This window comes from Lethenteron reissneri, chromosome 20 (genome assembly GCF_015708825.2).
Source record: "Lethenteron reissneri isolate LAM-NWPU_2019-01 chromosome 20, ASM1570882v1, whole genome shotgun sequence".
Taxonomy (NCBI): Eukaryota; Metazoa; Chordata; class Hyperoartia; order Petromyzontiformes; family Petromyzontidae; genus Lethenteron; species Lethenteron reissneri.
Window position 1 is genome coordinate 12,420,515 of NC_083798.1, and position 22,452 is coordinate 12,442,966.

General features: G+C 48.6%; 1 protein-coding gene across 2 annotated transcripts in view; it reads left to right on the plus strand.

Moving 5' to 3' along the window:
* Positions 1-22,452, plus strand: part of LOC133344771 (diacylglycerol kinase beta-like) — a 94,640-nt gene that overhangs the window by 11,514 nt on the left and 60,674 nt on the right. Inside the window, exons 2-4 of one of the 2 annotated variants that reach the window (XM_061554914.1) lie at positions 2,428-2,577; positions 17,375-17,845; positions 22,033-22,109. In XM_061554914.1, coding sequence (XP_061410898.1) covers positions 17,782-17,845; positions 22,033-22,109 — 141 coding nt within the window. In that variant the 5' untranslated portion in view covers positions 2,428-2,577; positions 17,375-17,781. Of the gene's footprint in view, positions 1-2,382; positions 2,578-17,374; positions 17,846-22,032; positions 22,110-22,452 lie in introns of those variants that run through there. The other variant, XM_061554912.1, reaches the window with a different exon arrangement.

The following is a 22,452-nucleotide window of genomic DNA, read 5'->3' on the forward strand; positions in this document are numbered from 1 at the left end:
TCTACCCCACCTGGCTAGCTACCTGTCCCTGTCTGTGTCTCTACCCCACCTGGCTAGCTGCCTGACCCTGACTGTGTCTCTACCCCACCTGGCTAGCTGCCTGCCCCTGTCTGTGTCTCTACCCCACCTGGCTAGCTGCCTGCCCCCTGTCTGTGTCTCTACCCCCACCTGGCTAGCTGCCTGCCCCTGTCTGTGTCTCTACCCCCACCTGGCTAGCTGCCTGCCCCTGCCTGTGTCTCTACCCCACCTGGCTAGCTGCCTGCCCCTGTCTCTGTCTCTACCCCACCTGGCTAGCTGCCTGCCCCTGTCTGTGTCTCTACCCCACCTGGCTATCTGCCTGGCCCTGTCTGTGTCTCTACCCCACCTGGCTAGCTGTCTGCCCCTGTCTCTGTCTCTACCCCACCTGGCTAGCTGCCTGCCCCTGTCTGTGTCTCTACCCCCACCTGGCTAGCTGCCTGCCCCTGTCTGTGTCTCTACCCCCGCCTGGCTAGCTGCCTGCACCTGTCTGTGTCTCTACCCCCGCCTGGCTAGCTGCCTGCCCCTGTCTGTGTCTCTACCCCCACCTGGCTAGCTGCCTGCCCCTGTCTGTGTCTCTACCCCCACCTGGCTAGCTGCCTGCACCTGTCTGTGTCTCTACCCCCGCCTGGCTAGCTGCCTGCCCCTGCCTGTGTCTCTACCCCCACCTGGCTAGCTGCCTGCCCCTGTCTGTGTCTCTACCCCACCTGGCTAGCTGCCTGCCCCTGTCTCTGTCTCTACCCCACCTGGCTAGCTGCCTGCCCCTGCCTGTGTCTATACCCCCACCTGGCTAGCTGCCTGCCCCTGTCTGTGTCTCTACCCCACCTGGCTAGCTGCCTGGCCCTGTCTGTGTCTCTACCCCACCTGGCTAGCTGCCTGCCCCTGTCTGTGTCTCTACCCCCACCTGGCTAGCTGCCTGCACCTGTCTGTGTCTCTACCCCGCCTGGCTAGCTGCCTGGCCCTGTCTGTGTCTCTACCCCACCTGGCTAGCTGCCTGCCCCTGCCTGTGTCTCTACCCCCACCTGGCTAGCTGCCTGCACCTGTCTGTGTCTCTACCCCACCTGGCTAGCTGCCTGGCCCTGTCTGTGTCTCTACCCCCACCTGGCTAGCTGCCTGCCCCTGTCTGTGTCTCTACCCCACCTGGCTAGCTGCCTGCCCCTGCCTGTGTCTCTATCCCCACCTAGCTAGCTGCCTGCACCTGTCTGTGTCTCTACCCCCACCTGGCTAGCTGCCTGCCCCTGCCTGTGTCTCTACCCCCACCTGGCTAGCTGCCTGCCCCTGTCTGTGTCTCTACCCCACCTGGCTAGCTGCCTGCCCCTGTCTCTGTCTCTACCCCACCTGGCTAGCTGCCTGCCCCTGCCTGTGTCTCTACCCCACCTGGCTAGCTACCTGTCCCTGTCTGTGTCTCTACCCCACCTGGCTAGCTGCCTGCCCCTGCCTGTGTCTCTACCCCACCTGGCTAGCTACCTGTCCCTATCTGTGTCTCTACCCCACCTGGCTAGCTACCTGTCCCTGTCTGTGTCTCTACCCCACCTGGCTAGCTGCCTGACCCTGACTGTGTCTCTACCCCACCTGGCTAGCTGCCTGCCCCTGTCTGTGTCTCTACCCCACCTGGCTAGCTGCCTGCCCCCTGTCTGTGTCTCTACCCCCACCTGGCTAGCTGCCTGCCCCTGTCTGTGTCTCTACCCCCACCTGGCTAGCTGCCTGCCCCTGCCTGTGTCTCTACCCCACCTGGCTAGCTGCCTGCCCCTGTCTCTGTCTCTACCCCACCTGGCTAGCTGCCTGCCCCTGTCTGTGTCTCTACCCCACCTGGCTATCTGCCTGGCCCTGTCTGTGTCTCTACCCCACCTGGCTAGCTGTCTGCCCCTGTCTCTGTCTCTACCCCACCTGGCTAGCTGCCTGCCCCCTGTCTGTGTCTCTACCCCCACCTGGCTAGCTGCCTGCCCCTGTCTGTGTCTCTACCCACCTGGCTAGCTGCCTGCCCCCTGTCTGTGTCTCTACCCCCACCTGGCTAGCTGCCTGCCCCTGTCTCTGTCTCTACCCCACCTGGCTAGCTGCCTGCCCCCCCCTGTCTGTGTCTCTACCCCGCCTGGCTAGCTGCCTGCCTGTGTCTCTACCCCCGCCTGGCTAGCTGCCTGTCCCCTAACTGTGTCTGCCCGAGTCTCGGTCTCTCCCCACCGTCCTACACCCCCCCCCCCCCCCCCCCACTAATCCTGTGGTGGGCGGAGGGAGACGGGAAGCCGCGTGCTGTGCCCCGGGCCTCTTCACCGCTGCCGCGTCGTCACGGAGATTGCGCCGCTTGCCGGCTTGTGGTGGTGGGTGGGTGGGGTGGTGGTGGGTGGGGGGTGGTGGTGGGTGGGGGGAGGTTCTCACAGCAGAGCCATTGCCTCGCGCTGCCTGGGACCTCCACAGCAAACGGCGTGGCACGTCCCGGAGAATTCCCTGCCGCTCGTGGCTCTCTCTCGGACCCATGCTGCCCTCATGATGCCCGCTGTCACCTTCGACGGGAATCTCCCGCCCGGCATGGAATCATGGCTCGATAACGAACGTTTCCTTCCGCTGGTAAGACGTTTTTTGTTTCTTTCTCGCTCGATATCTCTGTATATGTGTGTGTGTGACTATCCTTCTCTCAGCTAACGGTGTTGTGATTTGAGTTTTGTGTGGTGTGTGCGGATTGATTACGGGTTTTTTTTTGCATTTGTCAACAGATTGATATTGCCGCGTCGCGCTACAACGCACGCGTTCGTCCACGTTTAAGGAACGATCTCATCGTCTCTGACATCCGTGTGCTCTCTGCTACTTGCTTGAATGGATTCCATTTATATTCAGCACCCACTGCAAGCCATTTTTGGGCATATTTATTCCCAGGGTAATTAAGCATGGGGCTGCGGATGTCTCAACAGATGCATTTGCTTGGTGACCAATATCAACAGGATTTCTGTCAATATCGTCACGAAATGTGTTTCTCGATTAAAGTGAAACTAACCTGTTTAGGTTGTACGCCTATTGCATTCACAAGCATTGTGACTGAACGTGATCATTTCTTGATTTTTGCTTTGGCGATCAACGGCATCATGATGGTCGCGAGGTTGCGATGAGCGCTGCTAATATCTGTCAAGGTCCACGCTTCAGGTGTCAATGTGAGATTAATGCTCGGTGCTGTGTGCGCGTGTATCTGCTTGCAATTTCCAAAGCCCCCGCACTGCATTGAATGCAACCCTCCACTTGATGAATCTGTCAGGCAGAATATATGACCTCGAGATGCCGAGGTGGAGTCTGTCCCGTATTGCTGTATCAGCCGCGTCGGTTCATTTGAATATCATTAGCAATGCACGCGCCTTATCTGTGATTTGGCATTGAGCAGCGAGACATTTTCGGACCTGATACTGGTAGCAATCTTAACGCAGTAATTTGTATTTATTTATAATAGCAACGGGTGGCACGGGGGAGAGGATTTTATTATTCATTATTTTTTTTATCACTCCCGACACACTAATTACATTTAGAAAAATGTATACAGTGTATAAATAGTCGCACGCGTGAATGTGTTTCCCCCCACCCATCCCCTCCCACACGCCCCCCTTGCCGATTCGGTTTGTTATTTGACACGGTGGTCAGCCAGATGAAATACTGTCGCCCGAATGAGGATGGTTCATTAGCTCGGCCCGTGCAGACGTGTTCAAGCAAGGCGCTCTGCTCGTTTGACCGTGAGTGACGAATGGGGGAGGGGGGTGGGGGGGGTGCTCTTCCTCGTGAGAAGGAGCCCGCGACCTGCACTGCGGTACGTCCCCGCCATATGCGTGGCTGAGGAGGAAGGGGCCTAATGGCTGAATCGGATGCCAAACAACGGCCCCGCAGTATCCATGGTCGCGTGGATGGCACCGCTCGCAAAAACCGACGACCTCTCCGTGCGTGCGTGCGCGCGCGCGGTTTAGAAAAAAAAAATTTGATTTCTTTATTTAACAAATTTGCGGAGAAGTTTTATTTTTCACGGCCTCGTATATACAAACAAACAAAAAATCGCAACCTTTTTGGTATACATTTTCAGTGATGGATTTTTGCTTCTTATTTTCAATGATCGATTACGATCGGAGCGTGCTCTGGGAAATGGCACGATGCGCGTTACTGCGTTTAATTGCGAAATGTGGCCAGGGTTCGAGACGCAAGTTTCGACGACTGGCAGTAATTTATGGACTAGCACGTAATCACCTCACAATTACGGGAGCGCACGGAAAGAAAATAATACACTCATCAATCAATCGCTCGTGTCCTTTATTTATTACCAGGCGAGATGACAATGATGACCGCCAGTAAATTAACGGCAGGAGAACCCGTCCGAGAGGCGATACTGACTGCAAGGCACAAACTCTGTGGGGCAACTGTCCCTGTTGTGCGCCAGTGGCTCCATTAATCTTCATGCGCACTCGACTGCCTTGTCATCATCCCACCGCCAAGATGGCAGGTGTAGAGTTAAACGGCGTCAAAGTGTTTGTTTTTGCCGGAGGAGTGAGAAGATGCGACGGCTCTCGCTACCCCTCCCTCCGTGCCCTGCGGTGGCTGCGTTTAAGTTTGAGCTGCAGTGCAGTAAAAGCGAATTAAAAGAGAGAGAGAGCGAAAAAATGAGGCAAGGTGTGAATTAATAATTGAAAGGGGGGCATTGCCTAAGTAAAATTAGCAGGTGGGCAGAGGTGGGAAGTTAATAAGTCATGAGCTGCCCCTATTGCGTGATCTCGCAAAACACTCACAAATTTGGGCACAGTGGGTATTGCCAGCCGGTGGCGTCCGTGCCAAATTACAGTGGGGGGGGGGGGGGGGCGGGGGAACTGGGAGCAGGTAAACATGGGATGAGAATGACAGTGGAGCCCGAGGAGCTGAGACAGAATGGGTGTCATGCTAATAGGTGTTACTGTCACATGTTGAAAAATGAAAAAGAACACACACAAAAAACGTGGCAATGATTTCAGATTGTCATTTCTTAACACGAGTGGCGACTGATATCTGAACTGGTCCTGGGTGACACCTTCGCCGAACCGCACCGGACAACACAACCACCCTGACCAGCACAGCGCCGGGAGGCCTTCATCCAAGCAGTGGATTTTATTTAAGCCGTGCGACATTCGGTTGGGGCAGGTTTTTTCGTTCGATTTTTCTTTTTTGCACCATTTGCTCGGACCAGATGCATTGTTGCTTGCATTTGGAGAAACCTGCAGCAGCGTCTCACCCCGTGCATTTGGAGAAACCTGCAGCAGCATCTGACCCCATGGGATGACAGTCGTGTAGCTTAGAGGTGGCCGAGGGGACCCATCAGAGGCTCCAACAATAGCAGAAGCCATCCGAAGGTATTTTTAGGATCCCAGCAGGGAACTCTGATGAAGCCCCCGGGTACCATGTGTGCAACGATAGATGTTTTTGCTGTGTCATACAGTTCAATGCAATAGCTAAATAATGAGGAGGTGAACGGTGATCATTTTTGGGATATTTAAAAGAAAATCTAATCGATGCCCTGCTCAAATTAGTATCGAAGCTATGCTCATTTCCAGTTTACAGCCCTGAGCAAGTGGTGGTAATTTCACATTCCTATGCTAAGGGATGATAGACTGAGTCAAACGTCAACCAGAATTTAAGACAATCAGAGTCGTTAGATATATTTAAGTCCGTCTTGAATACTCATCTTCTTTAAATTGCCATTTACTCTCCGGTTCTGGCCGTTTCCTGCTTTCCAAACATGGATGCATTGGCATCTACGGATGAAATACGCCATAGAAAATGTCAATTATTATTAATAATTTGAACTTGCAACGGTCTGATTGAAAGCCGCTCGCCCTATCACTGAGTCACTTGGTCAGATTACACATATTCTGGCCCTTGCAATAGGGTTGTGGAACATCCACCACTGGCCTAGCGCCAAGCAATACTCATTTGAGCACACGGAGACGCTTTGGCTGGAAGAATGAATACAGTGATCACGATGATGATGATAATACGGGTCGCACACAGCCGCTTATTTAACAAGAGAGGCGTTTAAACTACAAGATCGAAATGCCATCGTGGCCAAAGCCGTCGATGCCACCGTTTAGACTTCACTGAGGATACAGTCGTGATCAGACCCGAAACTAAACATCCACACCGTTGTGATGGACACTCTCCGGTGTAGCGGAAGCAATTTGTCACATTTCAGATTGAGCTGCAACACATTACTGCTCACCTGTCCTTGCCCCTGCTCCGCCCAGAAACGACTCGCCTCCACGTCTGCTCAAGGAACACCGTGACACATTTGCGACACAGCCAAAGTGTTCTTACCTCTTAATAAATAGAGGCATGCAAATGATTTGACCGACGACTGCTTTGAGTCAACTAGAACAATAGAATAAGTTATTGAAATCCACAAACTGAGACTTGCCTCAGCTCATCGACTCGACCAGGACTGTAACTGAAATAAGAAATGCTGATTAAATTATCACTGGCAGGAAACCTTAATAATACCCCCATAGAGCCCCCCATGACCCCCCATCCCATCCCCATAAGAAACACACAGTGACCTCACGCACACAGTGCCCTCGAAGCAGCGAAAATTAACAACAAACCACACTCTGTCGCCCGGGTCAATAAGACTGCGAGGGCCTGGAATTGGAATTGCCAGCACATCAGGTTAGATTAAAAGAGCACACTGCATGCCCCCGAGGATGAGTATGAGACCACAAATGTGTCCCGTTGCCCCAAAAATGGTCTGGCATGGTGTCCAGAGATGGTTAGAAGGTAGCCATGGAGTGCCGCGGTATTTATATGTTTTTGTCTTGTGTACGCAAACGATAAAACACTTTTTCAACTAACATGCCGAGCGTATGGAGAGATGCGAATGACAAATTTATTTTCGTTCCATGCAAAGTTACTCTACCACCGCCAATGATAATAATTATGGCAAACGGAATGGTTTGTTATTAACGAGTGAACAAATAAATCAATTCACTGTGTCATCATGGAACGGCCTTCATTCAGTGGTGGATATTGAGTGGCTGATGCAAACACCTCCTTAAGGGGTCGTCCATAAATGACGTCACGCGATTTTGGACGATTTTTGGCCCTCCTCCTCGTGACACGGCGTCACAAAAGTCAGACTCCCCCTCAAATATGACGTCATAAAGCTCTGTCCCCCCCCCCACCCCCAAACCATATTTCCATTTTGAAAATAAAACATGCTTCAAATCGCTTTAAACTATTGTCATTGTAGTGCGTAGTTAATGTGGCGCTGCACTCTGATGTTGTAGGAGTGTTGTTATAACAATTAGTGTTGTTATAACAATTCTATATTTATTTGAAGTTGCGCATTTTGATGTGACGTCACATTTCTCAAACCCCCCCCTCGTCACACATCGTCACAAATGTCGGCAAATAATATTGTGGTGGGTGGGGCAAGTTGGCAAAGATTGAGGAAAGCCAGTTACTAAGACAGGAATTGGAGTGGTATGTATGTATGTATAACTTCTTTCGCACCGTACTTAGCCGACCGTGCTAATTCGATGACTAAGAGGAAGACCTAAGAACAGATTGTGGGATGCTGATGGATCGGATCTTGGAGGTTACTTGTTTACTCTGCAGTAGCTGTGAGATTTGGCACAAGGTAGAAATAATTGTCGAGATGTGGTGCCATTGATGGCTCTGGCCATGATGATATCTTGATTTTAACTAAAAACAAGTCTTGAGTCTCAGCCAGGTCTTCCTGTGGAAATAAATACATTAGCACTAAAATAAAAGAAAAATGTCTAACTATCACATCATAGATTATTACTGTGCAGCCGTCTAACGTCGTAAAAATCTTCCGAGCAGAGTTGAGAGCCCTTTTGTCACGAGAATCACTCACAAAAGGGGAAATTAGTGATTTTATGGAATTTCGCTATGACGTCAGCATAGAGCTTCTGCTGCGTTAAATGATCCCATGAGATAGTTAACATTTGCAACAACAAAAATCTGAGTTATTCAATGATAGCGTTCCTGCATACTGCAATCGGGTTACTGCAGTTTGAGTTAAAGACTAGGATTATTGCCTGAAATACCCTAACCGGCAAGTCACCGAGCACAAATGAATGATGTTAATGAATGTCCCATTGTCAATTTATTGCCAAATGAAGACCTCCTCACGCTATGTCAGTCATGGTGGATGTTTGCCCGTACTTTACTGCACTGCTTCATTTGCTTTGGTGGGTGTGGGGGTGAAGAGACCCAAGACTGGTTCCGATAACAACTCGTCACTGACGTTAGCTATGGCGAGGAATTGAAACTCAGCTCACCCGGTTCATCGCGCAGTGCGCACCACCCAACACCGCCACAACCGCTGCCACCCGCTCCAGTAATGAATAACAACGATAACGGTGTTAATAATAGCACACCGGTGAATCATGGCGCGTATTCTCCGCACCAATGGAGAAGAAGCAGTAGCCGACGCCGAATTAAAATAACGGCACCGCCGACGGCGCGGCGTGAAACTCGACGCGACGGGAAACCGTAACCCCGACGCGGCGAGGCTTGTGTGAATGTAAACTGCATTCGGCGCGAAGCGCTGTGAGCATTCCTCTCGAAATAGACTGTTTGGTTTTGTGCGCACACTTCGGGCTGACCGCAAAGCATGCAAAAACCGAGCCAGCGGGGACAATTGCTACGGTCCTCCGCGCAGGAAACTCGGCATTTGACCGCCGCGTTGCACCCTCAGGGATGTCTCGGTGGTGCGGCAAGAGTGGACGCGTATTTGCGGCCAGAGGTGGAGGGTTTTTTCGTTTTTTTATTTGAGGGAATGTGTGGGCCCGATACATCACCGTGTGACACACGTACACACCGCCAACATAAGCTGAACCGGTTGTGGAAAGCAGGGGGATATAGAAAGATTGGGGAACCCTAAACCGTACGGGGTCCCACCTTGGGGGGAAATGGTAATTGTTTTTTTTTAAGTTAGGGGGAAGGGAAGATAAGGGGAGAGAGAGATATAACCAAAACACAGCTGACATAAAGAAAAAAAACATAAGAGGGTGCCTGAACTAATTATTTTTCTTTCCACGCCTCCGAATCCGGCTCCCATCCAATCTTGCAGTGATTATGCCCCTCATCCTCAGTCCCCGTCTCCCGACCCTCCATCCTGCTAACTTATTTCAGGTGTTGTATGAGGGGGGGGGGGGGGCATCTGGCCTCGAAAACAGGTGGAACGTTCTCGAAAAAGCAAGTTGGCAGGTGAAATCGAATAAACCCCGAGACGTCCATTTCACCGGATTATTGTCCGATAGATAGAGGCACGACAAATCATTGCCGTCGATGTACATAGTTCTATAGGTATACAGTGCAGCATTGACTTTTACAAATAATATGCAAATGTTATATTTAGGCTGGGTGGGCACCGGCGTGGCGCTGTGGTAACACGTGTGCCTCACGGCAAGTGGTCCCTGGGTTCCGTACCTTTCTGCGTGACGTTTGTGTGTTTCTCACCCCGTTCTGCATGGGTTTCCTCCCATAGCTAACAATACAACGTACAATGCAATTGGTATTGGCCAAACATCCCAATGCTAAAAAATTACCTGTAAGTTAGTCAATTTGGATTACACACAGCAGAAGCAACATCACCCCCTACTGTGAAAACGTAGCAGGACCCTCCTGAACATGAATTTGAGACTCATTGTATGTATGCATGTTGAACTTCTTTCGCAACGTACGTAGCCAACTGTGATCATCGGAGGTGCGGGGGAAGGACAACAAATTAAACACAAAATGCAGTTCCAAAGAAATGAGTTTTCAATCCAGATTTAAAAGTGCGTAGCTCCAGTGGCTTCTGAATATCGTAAGGAAGAGCGTTCCAGACGGCCGCAGAAGCGCATCTGAAAGCGCGCGATGCGGTGCCCATCTTTGTTCGATGGTTATCCAACAGCTGGTGCGAGGATGACTGGAGTTTGCGTGATGGTTTATGCTACTTGATGAGATCAGCAAGGAATTGTGGTTTATCTTCTTGGTTCTTTCGGTAAAGTCACGTAGAAGGGAAGTAATAAAATAATAAAAATAAAACATAATAAAATAATTCTCACGACGTTTCGGCCACAACACGTGACTTTACCGAAAGAACCAAGAAGAAGAATCCCTGCAGTCACGAAAGCTTTAAATCTAATTGTGGTTTATTTGTGGCAAGGACTTTGCGTGGAACGAGTGTGACCTTATGATGTAGGCTTTCAGCAACCGGAAGCGACTGCAGCTCAGTGAGCACTGGACGGACATGGTCAGATCTTGTAGTTCCCGTCACGATGCGTGCCAAAGAATGTTGTACACGCTGCAGCTTTGTAATGTGTTTTTGCCAGATGTTTCGTAGAGTAGTGAGTTCCAACAATCGAGCCTTGTCAATACTTGTGCTGCATGCCACCGTCTTGGCTGTGTCACGACTCAATAGTGATCGAATCTGTTGAAGAGCCCTAATGTGACAATTGCAAGACCTCACTATATTTTGCACGTGTTGATCAAACAACATATTCTGGTCGAGTATGGTGCCGAGGCTCTTTAGATGAATAGAAAACTGATTCCTGCGACCGCCACACCTGATCACCCCCCCACAAATGTTTTCGCCTGAGCCTAAGTGCCAACCATCAGCAGAACCTCCGATTTTCCCGGCTTAAGCAGCATCTCGTGTATTGCAAACCACACGTGCGCCGCTCGTGTGCAATCTTGGAGGTTACCGAGGCTCTCCACATCTTCACTGTGGTTTAAAGCTTTCGTGACTGCAGGGATTCATCTTCTTGGTTCTTTCGGTAAAGTCACGTAGAAGGGAAATAATAAAATAATATAGATAAATCTGCTAAATTTCTCTTGATATACAAATTCCTTTGTCAAGGCGCCCCTTCCCCCCTCCAACCCAGCTTAAATATACGCTGCCAAGCTTGGTGGTGCCCATTCAGACGCTGTTTTCCCGACAGACTTGTTCTTCACCTGAGGACGGCTGCTTGCGTTGTGGCCAAAACGTCGTGAGAATTATTTTATAATGTTTTATTTTTATTATTTTATTATTTCCCTTCTACGTGACTTTACCGAAAGAACCTAGAAGATCTTCACTGTGGTTTACAATTGTGTATCGTCAACATAGTGACGGAACGTGTTGTCGCGTGATGGGATGAGATGGCATGACATCGGCGATTGGAGAGACGTACGTCGAAATAGGATGGGCACGGGGACGGACCACTGTGGTACACCAACCAGGCACGGCATGGGCGATGACTGTTCGTCACCCAGCTTGACGAACTGTGATCGACCATGTAGGTGTGACTCAATCCACTCCGGTGCCGTACCGATATACCGGACCTCATTGATGCTCCTGAGTAAACAAGTGGAGTGATAATATTCATAAAAGGCGAATGGAGTGAAAAGACCAACAAAGTACAATGCAGTACATCATCCTCGTCATCAGCCATGATTAAACCACTGCTTGATGAAGGCCTTTGTCAGACGCGATGACAACAATGCGCCCAGCTCATGCACACGGAGCCGATTTCATCGCTCCATCTACGTAGTGGACATCCTCCCGGATGCGTTTCTCTCCTTTGCCCCCAACTCCGTCGTTGATCTCGACCACTGGCCATCATCTCTTCTAGCGATGTCTAATTGCCCAAGCCCCTCTTACTTGAATTCTCAAAAACAGTTGAACAGAAATAGACAACTCAAGCTTACCTGTATCTGAATCGTTGATGGGACCATTCTATATTTGCTACCAATTTATGTTTTTTCTTCTTGAATTACAAAGGCATGTAATGCTATAAACTTGAGTCATAAGGTTTTATGATAGACCGTAATTACATTATTCACAAATGATCTTCATTAACATCTCCACGCACACCCGTCACTGGTGAATATGGAATCAATACTCGGGCAAAATTAATATGTAAATTACCGTGTCAAAAGGGTTATAATTTCCCCGCATTATTATATACAAATACATTACAGAAATATATTAAATTTTGAAAAAAAATGTGTGCCTCCGGTTCTGTAGCAAGGTTTGTGAGCTATTGGGTGTCTCATATAAACAAACCAACATTCTTAATTGGGCATTGCAGATCTCATAAATTAGTAAAGCTCCAACGTCATTTAAGATGTTGCTCGTACTGATCGATACCTCATTCTCTGTAGAAAAGAGAAATTGGCACCAATATTACATTACTTTACATGACACCGTCTCAGCCTCCCCAATAAATCCATTCGCGGCTGTATTATGTATTTGTTCGGGCCTTTGTTATTTCAAATGACTTAACTGTGAATATGGCTCATTAATGGGGCGGCGAGACGGGGGTATGGCACAATAGGCACAGGTGCTGTGGCGGACTCTGATGAATCCTCTGCGTGGCTCTGAGCACTAATAGACACTGCGAACGGCTCTCTGGCGGAGCTTGCGGTACGCATCTGCCATTCATCATCGCCGGACGTGAAATGAGTGGCCACTCGCTCGTTTGTGTGCAGAGCAATACCTGGCACAGCAGCCTGTTGGCACGGCGGTCTGGTGGCTCGCAATCGGAAGGTTGCAAGAACAAATCTCGGTTGGTGGTTGACTCAACCCATCATCCTTATGGGCTCGATAAAATAGGGGCTATTTTGTGGGGAAATCAACAGCTGTCGGACTTGCCCCTCGCTCATAGGAATCTGGAATTGTCCACCACTGGCTGTAAGCAGGGAGATGACCGCTGGCTGAGTGCTTGTTTGGGCAGCAGGAACCAACTTTGAATGTCTGGCGAGCATCGCTGCGACTTTCAGGATTCTGTGGCTCTTAATCCGGGGCACGAACACGGGCAATGCACCCCCCCCCCCCCCCCCCCTCTGTGCGTACGGTCGCTCCATCAGCTGCCTCGGCTTAGTCTGGCAGGCGGTGCGAAACGTGAGCAGTGTGAGACCTGAAGTGTCGCCGGTTCACTGCGTTTATCATTGTTATGCATTTTTTTTTACTATTAATGCCCATTTTATGATTAAATTAAATACATATTTTTGGGGGATTTTTTTATTGTTGTTTTTGCTCACGAATTCTTACTGAAGGACTGTTCAGAACAGAACCATGAATATCAATAAGCCACTGTAATTAACTTTGGCAAGGCAGAGAGCCAAAGCAAAAGAAAAATTCCCAAGGAGACTTACGGCCCGGGGTTGAGCCTGAATAGAGCCTGGATCGGCAACCACCATGCATGCCAAGCTGCTATAGGCTGCTGCGAGCCTACATTGTCAGCAGAGGGCAGTGCTGCATTGTCGACTGTTGCACCAACCCGCACTGATTCAGCTGGGTGAAGTCATCATCGTCATCATCATCCTTCCCAAGCCGCCCCTATCTCTCACGGTTGCGCAATGCAACAATCACGTCTGCACGGAGCCGATTTCATCACTCCTCTCCCCTCGGTAGCTCCCTTGGACGCGCGCCCCGTTCCATCGATGAAGTATGGTCGGATAACCCCGATCACCTGTACGGGCGCGGAAAGGGGGATTGACAAAGCGTCTCGCGCGCGTGGCCCCCCGCTCCGCTGGGAGTGAAGCCGCTCGCTCGCTGGCGGCGTCCGTAATACCACGGGAAGCTTCAGCCCGACGTGACCGGAATACGCTCCGAGGGTCACGCGCGCGAGATAAAACAGCGCGTGCCCGCAGGTTCGTGCGATTAAGACATGACTCGAACGGCCGAGGACCTCGCAGAGGGCCGGTTCAAAGGCGCCGGTGGAGCTCTTCCAACCCACCTCTGGTCAGCTTGAAGGCGACTTTAAAGTGTAAACGCACAAAGGAGTTAGGCCACGCCGCTTTTGCCTTTTGAAACCGTCGTCTGTGATCAATTTTGCATGGCCGTTGCCTCTGATCCTCACGCGACCTCTCTGTACTGACCCCCTCCCCCCCCCCCAAAGCTTCCACAACTTTCCCGTGGGTGGCACCTGCGGGGCGTGTGCCAGTGTCTGGCGGCATGGTGGCGTTGCCTTCGAGTGAAAGGACACCACGGCATTTTGTTATTATTTTTAACATTGACATTCAAGGCGGTTCGTGAACCCGAGACGACCAATCTTGTGGAGATCATTGTCGTCGTGTGACACTGCGATCAGTGAATTCTCCTGGTGAACCGCCAACCCCAATCTGACTAGTGCCAGTGACAGAGCGTCTGTTCAATTTTACCCAGTTCATGATCTCAGCCGGGTCACCAATGACTGCAAGTAAAGACAAAGATCCCCGGTATAGCCTTCACAGACTGTTGGGGCAAGTGCTGTGAGCAAGCACCTATGCAAGCGGGAATGGCACACGAGGGGTGGGTGGCCAGAACCACGCCCGGCCGCCTTTGTCTTTCCAATGGTGATGTTTACACATAGCATCAGGTAATAATTTGAGGCCGAGTCGACCTCGGGGAGGCCTAGTACCGGTTCAGATAATCGTCACTGGGTGTTGGCCGTGAACGGTAATAAAATTCGGGTCACCGGATTCACAGCGCAACACGCTAACCGCTACACCACTCTACACACACACACAATATCACATTTCACTTTGTTCTGCACTTAAAGTGGCAAAATTCCAGCTCTTGAGAATTAAAATATTCGTTTTAATCGTCATGCGATGACCACTCCTCAGCAGGTGGGAAAGTCCTGCTCTGTACTGTGTGGATTAGTGCTCCCTTGAAGGGATCTCAGAGGTAGCGCTGTGATTTCCGCACCGTGGGACATCCTGTCACGTGCAGGGTTGCACGAGGCTGAAAGACATCTGACGCCGAGAGCAGAATCGGGGTAACATTGTGAGAATATCGTAAAGCGTTAACCCCGGCATTACGGAACCTTCTTGCGCTGCGACTTCGGCCGTGCCCTTCCTTGATTTAAAGTCAGACCACAAAACATGGCTCTGTCGTGGGGAATGCTCAAATAAGTACGGCCTATAAGAAAAAGTGCGGTCACTGGTTGAATGCTATACGATTAATAGTTTTGTGCGGTAGTGCAATGTTGCATGAAGAATATATGTATTACTCTTTGGTTCTTTCGGTAAAGTCACGTAGAAAGAAAATTAATTAAATAATAGAATACGACGTTTCGATTGCAACACAAGCAATCGTCATCAGGTAGAACTAAATTTGAGAGAGAGAAAACACAGACACGGAGACACACAGACAGACACACAAGCAGAGAGAGAGACAACACAGTGACACAGAGAGAGAGACACACAGAGACCCAATGCCTCTGTGTCGGTCGCTTCGGGGTGGATTTCCACACAACTCTCTCTAAAATGTACCCGTCTTGTTGAGTATTTCATTGACGTGCTAATTTCTCTACTCCAGCAGACTCACCTCTCTCTCTATTTAAGGCCTCGACACAGAGGCATTGGGTCTCTGTGTGTCTATGTTGTGTGTGTCTTTCTCTCTTTCTCTGTGTCTCTGTGTTGTAACTCTCTGCTTGTGTGTCTGTCTGTGTGTCTCCGTGTCTGTGTTTTGTCGCTCTCTCAAATTTAGTTCTACCTGACGACGGTTGCTTGTGTTGCAATCGAAACGTCGTACTCTATGACTTAATTTATTTCCTTTCTACGTGACTTTACCGAAAGAACCAAAAAGTAATTCCTGCAGTCACGAAAGCTTCAAATCAAATATCTTTATTGTAAGGTTGTACGATGGCAGTTGCAACGTAAACGTGATTTAACATTGTTATTCTTCAGACCGGTAGCATAGCGTGGTTGGCATGCCTCCTGGTGCAAGGAATGAAATGGAGTCACCCAAGACCCCCCCCCCCCCCACCGTGTAATTGCCCCCCTCTCTTCATATCCCGGTGCCTGGGCCTCTTCAGTTCGTGGGGCCCTGGTGCCGTCTGACCGTCTGCACCACACTCCTCATTAGCTATGCCACTGTTTTACACTACGCCACTGTTTTACACTACGCCATTGTTTTACACTACGCCACTGTTTTACACAATGACCGTGTGAAGTCATACCGTAGTTGTGAAGCTCAAGTCTATAAAAGCCCCCCCCCCCTCCCCAAAAAAAAAATAGGATTCTTAGCTCATAATTATGACTCACCATAGTCGATATGTCGCTACCTCGTCTGCAGGAGGGTCGTGGGTTCGATCCCGAGCCTGACGCCTGCGTATTTGGAGTTTGAATGTTTTTCCCGTGCTCACATGGATTTTTCTCCGGATCCTATGGTTTTTCCCTCCACATTTAGAAACACGCGTTTCGAGTATTTGTCTGCAGTACATTTCCATGCGATAAGCCACTTCATTGAATCTCATTTGTGGCCACGTCGCTTCTGATAGAGAGTTATGTGGCCCAGTGGGCATTATCTGGTGAAATAAAAAAATAGCAGTAGTAGTAGGTTTGAATGTGCAGATGACTTGGTCAGCAAGAAAAATATGGAGCATCACTCTTTGGTTCTTTCGGTAAAGTCACGTAGAAAATAGAATCAAATAATAATAGAACACGACGTTTCGATTGCAACACAAGCAACCATCGTCAGGTGAGAATTAATGATTAAACACAGACACGGAAACAACATAGGCAGACACACATCCAGAGAGAGGGAGACACACACAAAGACACACCGAGCGAGACACACACCAAGGCAATGCAGCATTAGTTGTACAATGTGGAGTTGGTTGCTCCAAGGATTGAGGCTTATCACAGAGCAAACGCACCGTTCACCTCACAGGCCCTCGCACAGTGCAACAGTTCTCAGTGTAATGTGACAAATATTCACCCGCAGACCTCATTAGAGGTATCGCAATCGGTATGGGCTCAACATTTGTTTTAATTGCCAGTACAACTTGATAGTGCACTGCATATGCTTTCGTTCATCTCTCGCAGCAAAAATAAAAATCCCAGTCGGGTAAACACTCCTTTGCGATTTCTGCAAAAATGTGCTCGCTCTACTGTTTTCAACCACACCGTTAACCAGTGCCATCTTTCAATGCCAGGGCACAGAATTAAGGTGACCTGTTGGATAAGAAAATATATTTTTCAAGTTGCTTCATAATATTGGTCTGGATAGCAAATACACCAATGGACTGAAATATATTTGTATTTATATTTGCAGAGACAGAACGGAATTCTGCTTATTCTTGCTTATATCCATGATGCCTCAGGGCAACAAAGGTTTTTGTACAGTTTGGAATATATAACATTTTTTTTATCAAATAAAGCAACAATCGTCATTGTGAATGTGAAGCTCTTCATCTGGGAGATGACAAAGATTAAAATTACAGAGAGTACTCGAGTTATTCGTACTCTCCGGAGAGAGTACTACAGTTATTCGTACGAGAAATGTTTAAGATAACAATTTGCGCACCGTTTATTCGTGGGTAGTGCACGTGGGAAATGTAAATCTCCCTTTTGAGTATTTTAAACCAACACTGCCTCTCCTTCCTCTTCACAGGGCTGCAACGACCGCGGGATAATGAGTCTCGTGTCACGCTGATTGCCGCTCGGGCGAAAAACACAATTGTACACCCACCCATCCGCCAGTTCACAGCCCACGTCCTTGACTCATGGCTAGCCGTGACTGCCGGTGAGCAGAAGTCAAGGGCGAGTGAGAATGTGAACGAGGGAGTTCAGGATAAGCGGCGGCCAGCGACGATCGACGAGCGACGTGGGACGAGCTCTCGGGAGAGCAAGCGTCGCACCATCGGAAGCGTCGCACCATCGGAAGCGTCGCACCATCGGAAGCGTCGCACCATCGGAAGCGTCGCACCATTGGAAGCGTCGCACCATCGGAAGCATCGCACCATCAGAAGCGTCGCAGCATCGGAAGCGTCGCACCATCGCAAGCCCAGCGCCGGCAAGATGAGCGGCAAATGGACCACGCTGAGTCCCGCGGAGTTCTCGTTGCTGCAGAAATGCACCCAATGTAAGTCTACTCGGTCCGACGGACAACCAGATCCATAACGCCGGCGCGAGATTTATGCCGCAAATTATTGCACTCCGCTGGCGATTCCACTGGGAGCAATTCGCCATATGTAACAGGGCTTTGAAAATTTTCTGGCCGCTGTAACGTGTGTAATAGATTTATCACGGTTTTTTTTCTTCTCCAGATTAAAGTTACAGGGCTGCAATGACGAGCAAATGGTAGAGGATAAACGTTCAAGACAATTCATTCTGAATGCAATGTCTTATGCAATGATGATGCCCAAACATCCCCATCGGAGGAAAGCATTTTAATTTGCATTGCAGATAAACGTATGCGTGAATGCAATTATATGGTACCATACGAAAACCACATTCCGTGTGAAAACGATAGCTCGTAAAGCCTCTGAAGTATTGCTCTCTGCTCAGCATATTTTAAGTCATTGCTTTAATGAGATTTTTTTTTATCTTCAAAAAGCATGAAAAGGGAATGAAACTCAATATAGCCACTTTTGAAATACTGCATCTTTTTATTCAAATATATATGAGGAATGCGTTTCAGATTTAAATCAAAGATGATGCTCGACTTTGTGACGTGACACGACCATATTATTGCTTTCAATTTAAATTTACAAATCAATCAACAACAACAAAAACAAACGAAACGTTTTGGATCGTCGTCCGAATTTTCACATCGAGGCCTGGACTGATGTTCGGAATCTCCAGACGAATCTTAAAATCAGGAGCAACATCCCTGACGCGTGTTAATAACCGTCGACATAATAACGCAACTAGCAATTCAGGGAAGCACCCAGTGCCGGCTTTACAATGGATATACCCCGCCTGCCCCCCCCCCCGGCAAGGCAGCCCAAATAATCCCACGTGTCCCTCGTCCGTGTCCTGAGAGCGGCACGCGGAAATCCTGGTCATGAATAATTGATGCGGTGAAACGTGTCCCCTCCACTGTACTCGGCATCGCGGTGGGCAAGGGGTCTCGTCTCGTGGCGTCGGCTGCGGTGGTGGTGGTGCTGGCGGTGGTCACAGCAGCGGCGTGGGACCGCTGTGATTAATCCCAGATCACTGTCAACTTCCCACGGACCCTGCCTGAGCCTCCCACGTCTCCAGGCCTCCTCCCCCCTTCCCCCCCACCGTGACAACCGCGGTGCCCTGGGTCTCCTCCACTCCGGCGCCGATCGATGATGGGTCGGCGCGGTGGAGACCGCTCTTCGTTTATTTTTTAAATCACAGTTGTTGAGCACGTACACCAAGAGGCCCCAAAATGTCCAAGTGGTCCAGCAACAAACAGCACCGTGGAAGGTGTAAACCCTGACTATTAAAGAGTCGAGGTTTAATTTCTCGCTCGATGATTTTCCCGAGCGCTGCCATGGCTGGCTTGCAGCAGGGGGTTATCAGTGTAAGGCACTAGCATGAGAGTACAAAGTATGCCTATGAATAATCCACATTATTGTAACCTTTGTTCAGTATAGACGATAGAGGCGAGATGGATGTGGCGTGTCAAAATAATTTGGGGAACAGCATTCCGACTGAAATGAAACACTTAAAGGAGTCGATACGTATTTTTTTTGCGGTAATTGAGCAAGGTTACGATGAGAGCTTGGGGAAGAGACGGTGGGAGCAAATTCCAAAGTGGAGCAATGCGAAGGGAGAAGCAGAGAAGTATTGTGACCTGCAGTGTTCTGGTTGCACACAGTATGGATGAGACTTAGCTGTCACGAGCACACACACACACCGCACACGTGAATATTGGTTTTGTCTGTGCTCCTCTAGCCGGAACATTGTCCGGAATCGCTGGCGCCACTCCTGTGAAACGTGAACCATAAAACCTGCAGTGGCTCATTGAGCTGTAAATGACGTGGCAAATTTACAGCGCCAAATTTAATTTTCTCTCCTCTTTGCCCCCCCGAGGGCCTGAATTTTTTTTAAATGGCTCTGTTTACTCTGAGGCAGAGCTATCAATCGGCTTACAGTGTGAAGGAAAATGTTTGCTTCTTCTACTCAACGACAGAATGGAGATGCGTTTTGTGAAATTTACCGCAGGTTTTTTTCACAAACTTTGCAACTTCGTATTCACCACTGTGTATCGTCATCGGCTATGGTAAATTCAACTGCTTGATGATGATCTGCTGCTTCCCCCTCGTGAGCCTGTGATGTAATAATCCACCTGGCAGCCTGCACATTAAACAATTGAATCACCACTCCATCTCAGTGAACGTCCTCTCGGACAAGTTCCATTCCTCGGCTGTCACTCCATTATTATTCTTGACCATCGGCCATCCCTTCTGGCGGCAAGTCTTGCCCAAGCCCCACTACACTTTCCTTTAACGGTTTGAATGATGCACTGTTTACTGGCGTGTCTGAATTACATATTTTTAAAAAGCAGGAATTAAGACAATTAATCAATAATGTGTTTTGCATCATTTCGAGATGCCTTTAATTTCCATCACTTCGAACTGCCTTGGCGAATTTGTAAAATACAAAAAACTTCACCATTTTTTATTTTATCAGGTCATGCCCCCTGAGCTATTTAACTATTTTTTTTAGAATCGACCTGGCCCCAGATGATAGCTCAATGAAGTGGCTTATCACGTGGAAATGTATAGCAGCCAAATACACATGTTGATTCTAAATGTGAAGGGAAAAACCAGAGGACCTGGAAAAAGATCCACAGGACCACGGAAACACATGTTAAACTCCAATTATACATTTTTTATTACTTAAACGTTCGTGACTGCAGGAATTTATATTTTTTGGTTCTTTCGGTAAAGTCACGTAGATAGAAAAAAATAAAGTGAATTAAATAATAAAACAAAAACACATTTTAAAACCAGGCTACAGTCTACATTAGTGTTTATAATTTATTTTATTATAATGTTTATATCTACATGACTTTACCAAAATAACCAAATAATTCAAATATACAATCATCAGGATCGAACCGACGATCTCCTGCCCACCAGGCGAGGTAGTTAACATCTCGCCAACGTAGCATTTGTCCTCTCAGTAGTGCCGCCCAGCACAATGAGCTGCACATCAAGTGCTTCCCCTGCCTCTCCTCCCTGCAGTGGCAACATGGGATTATCCACGGATGCTGCTTTCATCTGCCCTTGTTAGGCAATTATCCATCGGCTAATAAGGCTGCATCTCCAGCTGAGCTCATTAGAGACAGCTGTAGGTGTTGTCAAGCAGCTATCACGTTGCAGATCGTTATCTACAAATACAGATAATAATAAATCCACTTCTGAATGAAGGCCTCCCCACGCCGTGTTGGACATGGGGGTTGTTTGACCATTCGTCATCGTGCTGATCGGGTTGGTGAGGGCAGATGATGACTAATTATTCAGATGGCCCTGATGTTATCCCTGGCCAGGAATATAACTCAGGTAATCGGGTTCATGGCCCAGTACGTTAACCACCGCACTACCACCCCACTCGCTGTTTATTCATATTTGGAGATTTTTTATTATACAATTAAACATCTACAAATATATTCTGGCTACCTTGAAGAACGGCCATTTCCCAAAAACATTCACCAAAGCACCCTGAACGCACCCAATCCTGTCATATATCAGAAGCCAAGCAGGTTTTAGCCTGGTTAGTACTTGGGTTGAGGGTAGCCAGAAGTTGTCAATAGAGCGGTACATTCTTAAATGGTATGTGTGGAGCATTGGTTGTTGTTTAACTTGCATCCCACTTGGATTTTTGCACACAGCGTTAGTGTACGGTTCTTTTTATGGAATATTTTGCTGTTTTTTCCTAGATTTTCTGTTTGCACTTAGTCACATAGTCACTCTAAGATGTTTTCTTGTTCATGTTTTTCTCTTTTGTTTGTTGCGGTTGCACCCGATTCAAGAGCCTAATGGCTCACAGGGCTCTACCTAATAAATGAAACTGAAACTGAATACGAAGCCAATCACTCAATCATGAAATTGGTCAAACATCCCAGTAGAATCAGCACCCTCTCGACAAAAAAAGTCTCGAGACTCAATGAGGTTTTTAAGGATAAATAAATGGCATTGCTGATATATTAGTAACGTTAATATCTATTTGTGGTCACATGACAGTGGTAATGACATTGGCAGTGCTTTATTTTCGGTCTGCGGTTTTATTGATTTACTTTGGCACAGGAAATCCCTTTGTACCTGCGACTAACGATCATGCCCTCTTTTCTAGACTCCAACAAGAAGCTGAAGGATGTCCTGGAGGAATTTCAAGGGGAGGGAGTGCTGGCGAAGTACAACCCAGAGCAGGTAGACACAAGTTATCGTCGTCCTACGATCTGTCACGTGTTCAGCTCAATTATAAAATTATTCAAGGCCGGAGTAGAGCTGGGATATCCCATTATTTAAGTACAGCAATCAATTATTCTACCGATTATAGGTTTGATTACTCGGGGAACATGAAAATAGTTGAGAGAGAAAAAGTGTCACATCTCTTCCCACGTGTGATGCTGGACGCGATGTTTTGGGAGGGGGCTTTGTGATGTCATCAGTATCATCAGCGTCGTCACGCTGGACGTGGCTTGTAGGGGGGTTTCCCACCTTCGGGTTGCAGGATGTCAGGCGGTCGCCAATCTTAAATGGGACCTGAGCA